The sequence below is a fragment of the Camelus bactrianus genome, chromosome 1 (genome assembly GCF_048773025.1).
Source record: "Camelus bactrianus isolate YW-2024 breed Bactrian camel chromosome 1, ASM4877302v1, whole genome shotgun sequence".
NCBI lineage: Eukaryota > Metazoa > Chordata > Mammalia > Artiodactyla > Camelidae > Camelus > Camelus bactrianus.
In genome coordinates, this window is record NC_133539.1 from 41,051,956 (window position 1) to 41,068,595 (window position 16,640).

The 16,640-nt window shown below is 38.2% G+C and overlaps 1 protein-coding gene across 2 annotated transcripts in view; it reads left to right on the forward strand.

Annotated features, from left to right (window-relative positions):
* LNP1 (leukemia NUP98 fusion partner 1) overlaps window positions 1-7,103 on the forward strand; it is a 31,331-nt gene extending 24,228 nt beyond the window's left edge. Inside the window, exons 3-5 of one of the 2 annotated variants that reach the window (XM_010966393.3) lie at window positions 2,178-2,234; window positions 2,325-2,555; window positions 6,596-7,103. In XM_010966393.3, coding sequence (XP_010964695.2) covers window positions 2,178-2,234; window positions 2,325-2,555; window positions 6,596-6,748 — 441 coding nt within the window. In that variant the 3' untranslated portion in view covers window positions 6,749-7,103. The remainder of the gene's footprint in view (window positions 1-2,177; window positions 2,235-2,324; window positions 2,556-6,595) is intronic. The other variant, XM_074362014.1, reaches the window with a different exon arrangement.
* Window positions 7,104-16,640: the final 9,537 nt, after the last annotated feature.

The window sequence follows — 16,640 nt, forward strand, 5'->3', positions numbered from 1 at the left end:
AGGGTGGTAGGAAAGGCCTTCTGGGGAAATGCAGCTTCCACAGGGAGTGAAGAGTGAGTAGCCAGTAACGAGGTGACGGATTGGGGTGGTGGGTGAGGTCACAGCCAGAGAGGACCACCGGTGGAAGTGCCTGTGCCCAGCAGGAGCAGGTGAGCTGGAGGACCCAACGGAAGTCCAGTGAGGCTGTGTCACTGAAGGGCTGGGGTGGTGCTAGATGAGGTGCAAAAGGAAAATTGTTTAGGTCTGAGTCTGTCGTTGTTTTAACTATGCTGGCTGCTGTGGGAAACATGAAATAAAGTGAGTAAGAGTGAGTACAGATAGTCACTACTCGAAGGCCGCTGCTATAATCTGGGTGAAAGGTAATGATGCCTCGGACTAGGTAGTAACAGTGATGCTGGGAAAAAAACAGATGGTTTTGGGGGACACTTGAGAGATGGAATCTGCTGACTTGGCAGTTGGATGTGGAGGATGGCTTCTGAGCTACCGGTCTGAGAAACCAGGCAAATGGTGGTGCCATCTTCTGAGTTAGGGGACACTTAAGAAGCAGGATTGGGGAGGAGAGATAACGGGTTCAAATTTGAACAAGTCAGGTTGGGTGTCCATGGGATACTGAGAGGAGAAGCTGAGTGGGCAGAAGCTGAGAGGAGAGGTCTGGGCTAACAACACAAAAGAGGAAACTAGGTAATAGATAGAAATTGGCCAGGCTCACCAAGAAGAAAAGAGAGAGGACACAAATAAACAAAATAAGAAATGAAAATGGAGAAATTACAACCAACACCACAGAAATACACAAAAATCATAAGATAGAAATTGAAGCCCAGGGATGAGATGCTTAGGGAGAAACTGTAAGGTGAGCAAGGAAAGGAAGGCAAGGAAGACTAATTTAGATCTCTTGGGAGCTCCAGCAGTTATGAGCATGTGGAAGGGAAAAGTGAGCAAAAATGTCTAAAACACCATGGCGGAAAGATCAGAGGGAAGCCAAGAGGGTGCGGTGATAGAAGGCACGAGAACGACTGTTTCCAGAAAGGCCCCGTGGGCACCTGGGTTGAAAGCTCCTAAATGGTTAAAGGCCAAAAAGTGCATACAATTTGGCATGGAGACCAATATCCTGACCAACAGCAGTGTGAGTGAGAAAACTAGACTGGAGTGGGTTGGGGAGTGAGAGAAATTGAGAGAGCAAGTATCACAATTCTTTCAAGAAGTTTGGCTTCTCAAAGAATGAAATAATGCCATTTGTAGCTACGTGGAGGGACCTAGAGATGATCATACTAAGTGAAGTAAGGCAGACAGAGAAATATAAGTACCACATGATATCACTTGTATGTGGAATCTAAAACACATGATACAAATGAGCTTATTTACAAAACAGAGACTCTTAGATATAGAAAACAAACATGGTTTTCAAAGGGGAAAGTAGGGGAGGGATAAATTAGGAATTTGGGATTAGCAGATACAAACTACAATACATAACATAGATAAACCACAAGGTCCTACTGTATAGCACAGGGAACTATATTCAATATCTTGTAGTAACCTATAGTGGAGAAGAATCTGAAAAAAAGAGACATATATGTACATGTATAAGTGAATCACTTTGCTGTACACCTGAAACTAACACAACATTGTAAATCAACTATACTTCGATTAAAAAAAAGAAGTCTGGCTTCTCTAAACTATCTTTTAATCATTTTTCAGTTGTGACTTTAACATTGATATCATTGTTTTATATGGCACCTATGTTTGTCTGTAGTATGTGAGATATACTTATTTATTTTCAGGATAATTTTTAAACATTAGTAACATGTAGCAAACTTTAAAACTTTAAATTTTATTTTAAACTTTAAATTTTAAAGTTTATGTTGTTTTTTATGCATATTAGCTTTATATTTATATAGTTAAATTATTTTTTTTCCTTATGACTTCTTCCATTGTTCTTTTGCTCAGAAATTCCTTCTCTATACAGAAATCACACAAATATTCACCTTTGTATTATTTCTTAAATATTTAGGGCTTCATTAAAATTTTCTTTTGATCATTTTAGAATTTATTTTTATATATCACTTGAAGGCTTGGAGCATGTCATTATACCACCCTGATGACGGAGGAGCAGCAACAAAGCTAGTCTTGGAATGCTTTATTTAACGTTTTAATAAATCAACTCCACTGGTTCATTGCAGGAAAAAGGTCCTACTGATCAAGAAGATAAAATTTCAGTTCAACATGAGACTTGTTTGGTTAGTAATTTATGGACATTCTGTCTCTGTGCTAATATTGTGCAGTCTTATTATATTGTAAAATATAAACATTTTATTCTGTACTCCCAGTTTCCTGTGCTTCCCAGAATCATGTCATCTGACAGCCATCCTAGGAGGCATTCTTATGAGGACCAGGGAGTCCGAAGCCGTACCCATGTGCAGGATTACAGAAAATGCTCAGGGGATGGGTCATTCAAGGAGTCACTGGAATCAAAAGGAAGATCCCATTCCAAAATTCAGGCATTTTCAGAGTCCTTTGAAGAGCAACTGTGCTTCAGAACCAAACGCTCTGTCTCTTTGGTAAGTAACAGAATTATTGAATATTTAAGCCATTTTAGAAAAGAAAAGCCAAAGGGTTCATCCTCCCCCAGTTTGAGAACAAATCTAACTTCTTCATTTACAGCTTGGTGTTGAGATCTTTGAAAAAATGGCACTCAGTTTTAGATAGCCCAGATGTACATAAATGCTTTAAATTATTATTACTGAAGACATCTGGTGTAGGAGGAATTCCTGAAGGACCATCTGTGGAATATTTTGTTACCAAGGTCCTTTAGTTCTTTGAGACTGCTTTCATCACCCTTATTATATATAAATAATTGTGACTTATTCTCCTTTAACTATTTGAAGAAGATAAAAGCTCCTGCTGCTCTTGTCCTTTCATATTTAATCTGGTAGGAAACAGTCCGTGATGATGCTGTGTTCCCCTGTGCTTCTACAAAGCACACAGAAGGAACTCTCTGGACACTCGCGAGTAAGATCCAGGAGCAGGGGCAGTCCAGGTGTTCAGTGGCCTCGAGGGAGTCTAAGTAAAGCACCAGGGAGACACAGGCATAAAACGGGGAAGAATAGGAACTCCACTGATGATGCCAAACTTGACATATAAAGCAATAAACCGGAGACCGATTAATTTGGGGATAGTGTTTCAAATCTGCAACATGCTCACTGAGTGACCTTGAGCAAAATACTTCTTTGTGGTGGGCCTTTGGTTTTTGTTTTATTTTGCCAGACAAGAATAATGGTATGTTTCTGCCATGTGATAGGCAGAGCAAATAAGTAAACTCAGATGTATTGTCACCTAGTTCCTGAGCTGCGCTCTGTGAATGGACAGGGGAGGACACTCCGGAGCTCCCTATCTCATTGTCCGCCTGAGCACGATGCTTTCTGCCTAGCAGTGATGGCTGCTGGGACTGTCGCCATTCATCTTTGCCTCACACGTGGCATCTCCCTTTTGCCACAGTGACTGGGTGTCTATCATCCCCCTTCAGTAAGCTGCTCTCTCTTCCAGATCCTAAGCGGAATAAGGAAGAATAGTGAGCAGCTGCTACTTACTGTCTCTAAACTTTATTAAGAGTTCTTGTTTTATCTTTTCTTTATATTGTTTTTTTTTTTTAAATATGTTTTCAGACTTAGAGCAATGCTGCAAGAATAGTACAAAGACTACACCGTTCATCTAGGTTCCCTCCAAACATGAACAGATAGCATTTATCTATTCCCTCTCTCTCCTTCCCATCCCCAAACCAGGGCATGAGAGCATTCTCTTACAGAAACACAGTAGGATAATTAACCTCTGGAAATTAACGTTGGCACGATACCTTTATATCTAATCTACCGACCTTATTCATATCTCACTGCTTGTCCCAATAATGTTTTTTATAGCACGATTCTGGATCATGTGCTGCAACCAATTTTCACGTCCCTCTAGGCTGTTTTATTCTGAAGCAGGGCCTCGATCTTTCCTCTTTCATGACGCCAGCATCTGGAGAGTACAAGCCAGCTATTTTTTAGAAAGAAGCTTAGCTTGAGTGCATCTGATATTTCCTCATGATTAGGTTCACATTATGAACTTTTGGCAAGAATAAAGCAGACGTGAAAGAATTCCTGTTTTAAAGTTACATGTTAAAATAATTCACTATTTTAATTCAGGAGGCTCACTTGCTCTAAATGAAATTCTTTCTGAAACAAGGGAGGATATAAATATATTTTGAAAAAAAATTCAGTCTGAACAGTTCTTTGTTGATTCTGATGGCCTTGGAAGGAATTCATATCACATATTTACATAAGTGTGTAAATGTGAAATCAGTTTTCTTATTTAAAGAGAGATTCATTTCATTATCCCTAAAGTATGAAAATGTTTATTTCATTCATTTTGTAAGTTCTTCCTCTCAAGTGCCAAGATAACCGAGGCAGCATTTTCAAAATTTTTTTTGACACAAGAACTCTTTTCTCAGTTATATACAGTCGGCCCTTGGTGTCCTCACAGTTCCACACCCCCAGAACTCAAGCATCCACGGATTTTAGTCTCCGTGGGCGCTCCTGGAATCAATTCCCTCGCAGATTCTGAGGGACAACTGTGTGATAGCTAGAAACCTGCTAGGAATTTACAAAAATCATTTAAAAGTTTTTCGTATTATGAAAGTATATATAATAATTTAAAATAAATATTTTATTTTATATGTTTTTAAAGAGTATATTTTAAAGTTTATCTCAATGCAGAAAAAATTCAGAACATACACACTTTAAAACTTTTTCCTATTTAACAATCATCACACTTTTCTAAAGCTAACTACATTAAAAAGTGTGACTTGTCAGCAAATTTTAAAATGATATGTATTAACTTTTATTTGGAGGCCAAATGTATGCTAATATGTAGATTTAAATTTTATATATTTTAGCACCAAGAAGAGCCAGAAACTGCTTTTATGACCTGATCATGACCAACAACATTAAGTTTTTTCATTTTTATATTAAAAAACTCAACTGCTTATTTTGATAATTTTCACATGTTGTTTCTAAGTGATGAGATAAGGAAAAAAATATGTCAGGCCATTATTAGCACTTCTCAGATAGTCTTTATTCTCAATAAGAGGAAAGCCAAATTGCAAATAATCATAACTATATTTTCTCTTTTTATGTTGTTCTTATAAGGATTAGAGACATTCATGACTGCTAAATATGAATTATGATCAGATTGATGGATTTAATACAACCGCTGGAGCTAATGAAAATAATCTGGAGGCACATTTACAGAGCTAGAACTGTTTTCAAGCTCCTCTTATATCTCAGCTTCATCATTTGTTTTGCTTTCTGATTTTGCCTAATGGACCATTACAGATAGAAATGAAATAATCTAGGTATGAAAACAGTGTAACGCTGTGGAGTAGCTGATACCACTGCAGTAACCAGACATCCCCACAACTCGCCCTGCAGGACTGAGTCATGAGCCCGCTCATTTGACGGCCAAGCACCCCTGCATATGTTCACTTCACAAGCACTCAGGGGTTCTCCAGTGTTTCCAGTTCAAATGGAGGAAGGGGAGAGTAATGATTTTATTTATTAACTAAAAAGTTTGAAGTGTAATAGATACCATCACCACATTTACCAATGCCATTCTTTTCTAAGTAATTCCTTTTTTAAAAAATACGTGTTCTTTTTTCCTTTGAGGGGGGTAATCAGGTTTATTTGTTTATTTTTATAAGAGGTACTGGGGATTGAACCCAAGACCTCATGAATGCTAAGGACCTGGTGCATGCTAAGCATGTGTTCTACCACTTGAGCTACACCCTCTCCCCTTGTAAGTGATTCCTTTGAAAGGTAGTCTCTGACCATGGAAACCAGAGATGTCCCCCCACCTCACACCTCCTCCCTACTCCCCATAGTTTCCTATCATATCACCCTGTTTATAGTTACCAGTGCACTTCTCACTACCTGTTATTTTCCTGTTTCCTTTTAGGCTTGTTGGTTGATGTCTGTCTCCCTCCACCTAGGTGTGGTGTCTAGGAAGGAGGGTCTCCCTAGTTAGTGCCGTATCTCCCAATCCTAGAACAGCAGTGTGTGTTCAGTCCATCACTGAGTGTAGACCCCTGGGCAGCCTGTTGGGGAATGTTAACATGTTTGGATGTTGTTCCTTGACCCTTCATTCCTGACACAGTCCTCACATTCAAACTTCATGCAAACCCTGCTGTTAATATAATTTAAGGGAGTGAACATGAGGAGGTTAGAATCATTCCATATATGATTTACTTGCCATGTTCCTTTTCAAAAAGCGCCAGAAGAATATTAACTTTACTGTACCAGGAGATCACATCCTTCAGTATGTTAGATGCAGAGGCAGAGCTGCGTGCAGGTTGAGTTTCCTCCATCAACCACCCAAGCACCCCATTCCTTTATGTACCACGGAACCTTTAGCAACACCCTTAGGCTTCTGCTCATTTCTTACTAGAAACTAAGATGTGGAAGTCTGCTAAATGATTAGGGCTTTCTTCATTCTGATAATTGGGAACAATGTGGAATGTTGTTAGCTGTCGGCACATTTCTACCCCTTTCTGACCCTTCTCTTTCAGGGACCTGAGAGCAGAAAGGAGAGAAATGAGAGAGAATGCTGGAGACTGGAGATGATGAGGTCTCACAAGAAAGTGGAGGAAAGAAGGAGCTCTAGGAAGGAAGAACGCGAAGAAGCACACACGCCCGCCCTGCCTGAGAAAGGGCCCGAGTAGTCCTTTGCTGCCACACCATGACTACAGATGCTGCTGGGTTTCTGAGCCCCAGTCACCAGGCCCAGGAGTGGCGGCTGTCAGAGAGTGTCTGCAGATGCTGAGTGACTCGAGGGGGTGGTTGGTTCAGCTCCTCCCCAAAACAGCTTACATCATACTCTGACTGTTTTTGAGAGCGTGATCTGCTCTGTTGCCCTTCTATGGGAATAAAAAGAATAAAAGGTATTTTAATAGAATAAAGTAATTCTTGAAAATGTAAAGATAGATATTTAAAGAGCCACCCACACATGTTCACCAACCCTTCCTTCACGTCAGCCTGGCAAATAATCTGAAATAAAAGTCATTGGTGTGACTCTAAGTTTACTTCTTTGTATAGAAGTAATTATGTAAGCAGTTCTAGTGGCCATCATTTAATGAGAACTGGTAATTAACATGCCAAGTACTGTGCTGAGAGTTTGAATGCATTACCTCAAACAATCCTCAACACTCTGAGGTGGGACTTACTCTTCTTTTCATCTGCTAGCTGAGGAAACCGGAGTTTAGGAAACTCACTGGTGAGGTGGCAGAGTTCCTGCCCGAGCCCAATTCGCTCTGACTCATGTTCCCAACCTGAGGCAGGACCTTCATTTCCCTTTAACGGTGGGTCTTGACTTAGTAGGTGTGTGATGTTCTTGTGAATGAGAAAAGCAGAGCTTGGCAATGGGTTATAATTTTGATTCCATGGGTGGAGGCTGATTCTCTGAGATCAGCTTTCTGTTCTGGGTTTTAACTTTATGAGACCATGTTCTATTTATTTAGTTATTATTATTTTTTATTGTGGTATAATTGACATGTAGCATTATATTAGTTTCAAGTGTCTAATGTAATGTAATGATTCAATATTTGTATTTATTGTGAAATGATCACCACAGTAATCTAGTTAGCATCCATCACCACATATTGTTACAAACTTTTGTTCTTGTGATGAGAACTTTTCAGATTTAATCTCTTAGCAACTTTCAAATATACAACATTGTCAACTATAGTCACTCTGCTGTACATTACATCCCAAGACTTATTTAAAACATAAGGCATGCTTCACACATTCGCCCGTCATCCTGGCACAGGGGCTGTGCTAATCTCCATATCCAGAGAAGTTCCAGTTTTAGTATATGTTCTGCCAAAGCAGGATCTTCTTTTTATTTTTCAGCTTTATTGAGGTGTAATTGACAAATAAAATTGAATATATTTAAATTGTTCAGCAGGATGACATACTTTGTGAAATGATCACCACAGTCAGGTTAATTAATGCATTGAGGCCATATTCTATATTTTCCCCTAAAGAAAAAGATACTAGAATTCTCTCTGTTTATCCTTTGTCTCTGTCTTGGATCTTTAAATGCCCAAAGGCAGCTAGAATCTCCATTTTGTAAAGAAGAGTATCTCTCAAAACTGCTACTCATAAATAATACTGCAACTGAGTGCTGATTAATGTAAGACATCAACTAACTTTGACATAGGCAATAAAAAGAAGGAAAAGAAGAAATAAAAAAAAGAAGAGAAAACAGTGAAAGAAAACTAAAATAGTGATGATCTTTGACTTGCATACTTTCAATTTTCATACAACTTGTATCTTTACCATTTTGAATTGACACTTTCATGCAGCCTTTTAATTATGTTTTTTCACACATGCAAAAGATGACTTCAAGCTATTACATGGTGTGTTTGCCTGTTACTTGCCATCATCAAGAGGGAGGATGGAATCTGAGCTACCATCGATGTCTGCATTATGCTGTAGTTGTGGGGAGAATAATTGTTTCCCCACCCTTGCTTTGGGCATTTTTCAGTCTTGCCAATCCAGTTTCAGATTTGGGATGGTCTGCTCATTTGCTGTGGCCTCTACAGAAAGGTCTGGGGAGAGATGGTCCACCCAGGGGAGGGGGAGATACCTGAATGGAGTTCCTGGGGTGGCAGTAGCTGGCTGGCTGAGATAGTAGCACCTGCTAGTCCAGCCTGGATACCTGTGAAGGTTCTTTCCCTTTCTGGATTCAAGGATGGCAGTACCTGGAAAAATGAGGACTAGGAAGTTTATAACTTGTCAAACTGGAGGAAAATCTATTTTCAGCATGCTTTCAGGACCATAGTACATGGAAGAGGGGGTACTCTCTGAATATGAAGTTGCCAGCTTATTGCCTTTTTTACTATCACAAAACAATACTTCTCATAATAAAGATACAGATAAAGAAAAAGAATAAAAATTAAAAACTCTTATTGTACCTACTCACAGATAAACATAGTATCTGTCCTTCCAGAATATTATGTGTGTACACACACACACACACACATCCCTCAAAAACTTTTTTTCAAACACAAGCTCAGTTAACAATATATCATTAATATCTTTTTATTGGCCAAAAGTTAAGGAAATATTTTATTGATATACTAAGAGTTAACAAAAAGTTGAGACTAAAATTCTCTGAAACCATTTGCTCATGTCTCCCCCTGTAAAATAAATGAACATTAGTCTAAAAAAAATCTGCTACCTATTGCTACTGTTAGTTTTCCAAAAATACTAGAACATCTTTTCAGATAAATAAAAGTCAAGTGCATAATTTTAATTGTTCCTTTCAGAGGCTTAAAATATGCTCAAGTCTCTTCTATTTTAAAAATCTTCCCTCATAATATACTGATAGGTACTACTCTTGACCATCAATAGTTACCACCTGAGCATCTCCCCTTCCACAGAAAACTTCCTCAAGAGTACCTACATTCCCTCTCAATTTTCAGTCTGTGACAGTGTGATTTCTATCCTGTGGAAACTGATCTCTTCAAAGTCACTTGTGCCCTCCTTCCTGTCAAATTCCATGAAATCATCGCTCTGCTTCCTTTGCTTGAGGTTCTGGTAGCTTCTGACAATGCTGAGCACTCTTTCCGTGCTGGGGCTTTCCCTTTGGCTGTTGTGATCTATATTCTTCTGGGGTTCCTTGTACTTCCCTGATCACTCCTGGTTGGTCTGTGTTGAGGGATCCTTATGCCTGAAATACTAGTTTTACTCCGGGCTCTTCCTAGGCATGTCTCTCACTCCCCTTATTCTCCCAGGGCAATCTCAAATGTTCCCATGGCATCAGCTACCTATGTGGGGATGATCCCAAATCTACCCCTGTGACGCAGACCCCGCTCCTGAGCACCACACTCACGCACACACCTGGCCCTTAGACATAGACCTAGTTGCAGGTTTCACAGGCATCCCAGACTCACCCTTTAAAAGTGAGCTATTCTATCTTGCCCTGTCTGCCCTCAGTCTGTCTCTCCTCCTGTGCTCCCTGTCTCAGCGAACGGTAGCATCATCTACCAGCTGTCAAGCAGGAACTGGTTAGGTTTGAAACCATCTTATATTCTTCTTATTCTCCATTCAAATAATCATCAATTTCTGCCTATTTTGCCTCTAAATATCACTTGAGCCTACCAGATTCTATTCTTATTGCCACCCCCCCATCAGGCCTTTTATATCTTGCTGTGATTCCCACAAAATGATAATATTTTGGACATGTTTGGTTAAATAAAATATATTATTAAAATTCATTAACTGGCTTAATACTAGTTACAGCATTTTGAAGTTTATTATACCTGATTTTTTTCCTTCCTTCCTTCCTTTCCTTTCCAAATAAAAATACCTCTGTCTGCTCATATTTTCTTCTGTGCTATGGTTATGGTATAACTCATGCAGGTTTTTATCATGTGATGATTCACGGTGACTGTCTTCCTATCTAGACTGTGAACTCTTAGTAGCAGGAATCATATCTTAATAATCTTTGCATTCCCAGAACCCCATAGGTGCCTATCACATAGTAGTGACACAACATAGTTTGAGAGTGTGACTCTAAATGACTGGAGTCCTATAACTTTAATTCTGCCTATTTTAGGCAAGACACTGTAATGTATTACTCTCTTGAAATGAAAAAATGAATTAGTAGATGGTATTCCCAGCCCCTAAAATGGAAACTTTTTTTTACTTATAAATCAGTATCTGACACACTTTCAAATAATGCATATGCATGTAAAATAGAAAGTGGCAGTCCTCCGGAAAAGCTCAGCGTCAGACTTAAGACATTAACACAATTCAGCGTTACTGTCATGGCACTCTGGTTACTCTACTCTAGGGGGCAGACTTGAGCCGACATTTGGGCGATATTGCTGAACACAGAGAAGCCTGTGTTCCGGCCAATGACAAAATCACTATCATTGCTCAGACAGAAAGGAGAGAACTGCAGCATTTCCTATCACAACTCTTGCAGGCTGGATTAAACTAATTAAATTTTGGGTAATGTTTATGACTTATTAATGTATTTAAAGGTACACGAGGGAGGACGACAAATGTTACCTCCGTGGGGCACAAAAAAGAAAAAGAGAACTTACACTATTTGTGCCAATGGTTTACATTTGCACAATGGGAAATTTTAGGTAGCCCTCATTTCTCCTTTCGTCTCCTTTCTCCTTCCTATTTTCTTTCCTCTTCCTCCCTTCCCCTTCTCTTCCCTTCCTCAGGGCTAAGGGTTAGACCTGTCTTGGTTCAAGTGCACGTATAGGTATGTGTCAGAATGTGTATGCGTGTGTTTGTGTGTACTGATAAGCATGTCTTTGGTCTAAGTTGGGTACAGCTGGAAGATTGGTTACATTCAGTGGAACTCAGTCAATAGTAAATATATTGAGGTTAGTGGGAGCCAGGTTTCTCACTGTTGAGAAAGGAGGTATAAATATTGAAAAGCAGAGGACAGAGCATCAAATAAGCCCTGTTGTGCTGGATTGAAACTGGAAGTTTTAAATATATACAAATAGATATGTTATGTCTGTGTATATATATGTATAAGTACATATATATACATAAATTTCTCTTTCAATTTATACATAGTTTACATATTGCTTATTTTTGAACTATTTGAGGTGCCTTATTTCCCCTGGATAATTTCCTAAAAATCATGACACTCCTTTACATAACCATAGTATAGCCGACACTAGGAAATTAACATTGACTAAATATTACCATATTTATGATAATGTAAAACATTGCCACATATAATAGTGATGTTTTACGCGCGTGCACACACACACACAGACACAGGCACACACACACTCTGTCCACTAACAGAGCCTAGAAGCAATGACATCCCCACAACAGTGAGAACATCCAGCTCTCCTCTTGGTTTCTAAACACCATTTTCCATGATAAGGAACCAGGGATACTTGGAAAACTGGTTGAATCCAGGGCTAGGGCAGGAAAAACACCAGTTGATCTTGGAACATCTTCTTATACCAGAAAGTAAAGAAATGCACAAAGAATGATGGGTACATTTCAAAAGGACACATGAGTTAAGTTTAAGGGACTACTACTTCCCAAGTCTGGGAAGATGTGGGAATCAAAATGAATAATTTTACAATGTTACCTATTATAAAATAAGAATTCATTAATCCATACAGATTAAATAAATAGATGTAGTGGGGCTGCCAGGATAACAGCATCAACAACCATTTATTTAAATAAAATAAAAGAAATAAAATAATAAATGGGGGACAAGGAAAAGCTTACCTTATCGTAGAATGCCAACTAATACATGTAGACATAGTTTCAAAGTATTTTTCCACGAAATACTTATTAATTACTTAAGTAAGAAGTGCAGAATATGTACAATTATTTTTACAATAAAAACCTGGCAGACATTGTCTTATTAAGGGATAAAATTAGCATCACCAATAATGGGACAAATCATCGTGTGCCTTCTGATATGATGCACTGAGAAAAGCACAATACCTCTGTGGAATTGCTGCCAAAAATGCATAAATCCTTAAGAGGCACCAGAAACAAACCCCAAATGAAACATGGCATACAAAGTAAGTGAGTTGTACTCTTCACAAAAATCTAGGTCATAAGAAATGTAACAAACGCACACATGATCTCGTATGGGATCCTGACCTATAAAGGGCATTATTGGAACAATTGATGATATTGTACTGAGATTATGCAGGGGAGTGTATTTATTTTTAGGAAATACACATGGAAGTATCAATGGGTAATAGAATGTCATATCAGCTAACTCTCAAATGGTTCAGGAGAAAATATATATATATATATATATATATATATATATATATATATATATATATATATATGTGTGTGTGTGTGTGTGTGTGTGTGTGTGTGTGTTTATCTACATTTATCTACACGAGAGAGATCAAGTGTGAGCTCAGATGTGGTAGTAAAAACAATTGGAGGATCTGCATAAAGGATGTTCAGGAATTCTTTGCACTGATCTTGCAATCTTTCTGTAGTTTTAAAATTAGATAAAAATTAGAAGTTGAAAATTACATAATGAATATATACTCATTATAAAATTAAATCTAAAGAGCATTCTAATATATAGCTAAGAGTAAAAGTCATCCCCAGTACCAATCTCCTCAGATAACATTTTTATACATATATAAACACACTTAAAACAAAATACCTGGTATTCTGTTATTTTTCCTACTTAACAATATATTGTAAACATGTTTTCCATATGATTACATGTATATCAACCTCATTTATTTTTTTAAAGGGGTAATTTTATTTATTTATTTATTTTTTTAGGGGAAGAGGTAATTAGGTTTATTTATTTAATTATTTTGGTAGTAGGGGTACTGGGGATTGAACCTAGGACCTCGTGCACGCTAAGGTAAACACACACTGTACCATGGAGCTATACCCTTCCCCACTCATTTTTTTACATTTGAATTTCTGCTCTTATTTCTATTGTTTCCTTCTTTCTACTTTCTTTAGGTTTAGTTTGCTATTCTGTTACTACATTCTTAAGGTGAGTGCTTCAATAACTGATTTTTCAACCATTCTTGTATTTTTTAATATGTATTTAAGATGATCAATTTCCTTCGAGGCACAGCTTTCCCTGCATCCAAAAGTTTCAATGTGCTATCAGTCAGCTGAAGCATTTTCTTGTTTCCATTGTGATTGTATTTTTGACCCATGGGCTATACCTAAGTTCATTTTTCAAATTTCCCAAATCATGGATATATTGTCTTTACTTTTAGTTACTGATTTAGTTAGATTTATTCCATTGTGGTTGGAAAACATATTTTATATAATTATGAATTCTTTGTAATTTGTTGAGACTTACTTCATAGCCTAGCTTAGGGTCAAGTGTATTTGAAAAGAATGTATATTATAAAGTTGTTTCATATAGTTGTATGTTCTATTAACGTCAATTAAGTCAAATTTATTAATTATATGTTTTAAATTTTCTGTATTTTTAGAATTTTTTTTGTCTATTTGCTTTATGAGTCACACAGAGAAATTATTAAAGTATCCCATATGATTGTGAATTTGTTTCTCTATCCTGGTAGTGCTGTCAATTTTTGCTTTGTATACTTTGAAGCTGTGTATTGGATGCATATAACAGAACTGTTGTATCTTCCTGGTGTGATAAATCTTTTATCATTATGAAATATTTCTATTTCTATTAATGTTTTTAGTAGTAAATTTTCTTTTTTTAGTATTAATATAACTGAGTGGAGGGAGTTAAAAGGTACAAACTTTTGGTTATAAAATGAATTAGTCACAGGGATGTAATGTATGGAATGGTGACTATAGTTAATAATGCAGTATTGAATATTTTGGAAGTTGTCTAGAGAGCAGATCTTAAAAGATCACAAGAAAAAAATTTTGTAATTATGTGTGGTGATGGATGTTAATTGGACTTAATGTGATGATTAACTTGCAATATATACAAATATTAAATCGTTATGTTGTACACCCGAAACTAATATGTTATATGCCAATTATACCTCAGTAAGAGAGAATGTAACTACACTGGCTTTCTTTTGCTTTAGTGTTCATCGTATGATATTTGTTTTAGATGCTTTTTTGTGAACAGCATATAGTTGTATATGCATTTGTGGGTATATGTTTTGCCACTCTGACAATCTGTCTTTTATTTGGTGTATTTGGTTTATTTACACTTAATGTAATTGTTGATATTTTTGCTGTTTAAAATCTACCACATTGCTATGAGCTTTCTATTTGTCCCACATCTTCCAAGTCCCCTTTTCTCTCTTTTATTGACTTCTTTTAAATTTAGTATTTCTACTACTCCATTTCCCGCTTCTATTAGCCTGCTAGTTGCACCCGATGCCTCTGGTGCCTTGTGTCACATCCCCTCAGTCTACTTCAGATTTCTGCCGCAACTGCGGTTAACAACTCCTTGTGGATGCACTCTTACCTCAGGTGAACACATCTCACCTCAAGCGCTCGATGTGGACCTTTTAATTTTTGGCCCCGGGCGGGGAGGGTATATCTCAATGGTAGAGTGCATGCTTAGCATGCATGAGGTCCTGGGTTCAATTCCCAGTACCTCCGTTAAAAATAAATAAACCTGATTACCCACTCCTGCCAAAATAAAATAATTAAATAACACAATAATAAATAAATAAAATGAAACATTAAAAAAATTTTCATTTTTGGCCCAAGGGACTTCTCTGTTGTTTTTTTTTTAATTAAAGTATGGTCAGTTTACAATGTTGTGTCAATTTCTGGTGTACCCTGGAGACTTTTCTGATGCCAAAAGAGAGCAAGTACAGTCTGGAAGAGCAAGGGAGTTAATGCCCTCAGGGCCCCTCTCGACCAGCAGAAGCCAGGTGCTGGTGAGTAAATGCTCCAGCCTCCTGTGGGAAGCAAGCTGTAGGATTCTCAGGTGGTTCCTTTGTATGCTAGTGCCTGTTAGCCGCAGTGGGGACGTTGGTAACACACCCTCTTAATGGCTCTTACTCCTTCCTTGTCCTATTCTCTCTGCCCCCTCACTCCCACTTCCTGGGATAGCCTGGCAAGTGAACTACCTGCATTCAAGTTCTTACCCTAGGCTCCTTTTTTTTTTCTCTTTTGGTGGGGTGGAGAGGGACACAAACTAAGACGTGTTATTGGAAATAGTGGTGTAAAACTGATAACTAGGATGAGCCTCTAGACTCAGACCACCTACTGGTGAGATGACAACAAGGATTCTACTACTGTGGAAAAGGGGCAGGGATAATCTCTGGCATGCTCTCACATCATGATTATCTCCTTTTATGCACTGGGATGAGGTGGAAGTGGAACTGGAAACACTGGATTATGCAGTAGGGCCAGCATTTGAACCGTATCAGGAGACGAGGTTATAGGAACTATAGGGTTGACGGGCTTTTGTTAATTGCCTCAAAAGCCTTGACGAAGAGAATGATAGGCTCAGTTCAACCAGCTATAAACTCTATTCAAGCTGTGAAAGACAGGGGGCCTCAAAGGCAGTGTTTAAAGGAATCGTCACCGTTTGTAGGGATTAGGAGATGGTGATGAAAACCAAGCCCAACATTCAACTGAAAACATAGCGGAGCTGCACAGGAGACTGAATAAGTAGCCTTGAAATGTCTCCGATGCTAAAGGCAGAGCCCTGACCAAGAAAGGGACTCTGAGACCTGCTATGGAGAGATTTGGGTGAATATGCCTGAGAATCTTGAACTCCCAGATTTCCCTAAACCCTTGAGGTTGGAAGAAGCAGTTGCCCTTTCTTTGTAATGGGAAAATCATCTCTTTTTGCCTGGTAACCATGAAAGACTTCCTGAGGTGGCTGCTTCACAGGGTGATGTCCAGCCTTCTCAAGATTTGCACCACTATACCTCACTGCCTGTACACTGATAGACTAGGTGAGAAATACAGTTCCATCACCAAGATGAACTATCTTGCTTCCCAAAAGAATTATGGGAACCAGCTAATATTATCCAGCAGGAACCAGAAGAATCTGTACTTCAGAGTACACGGGGTGATGTATAAGACCAGATAGGGAAAGTTTATTGACATGGTAGCACTCTCCTATGATTTAGAATTTAATGACCTGGCAAGAACACT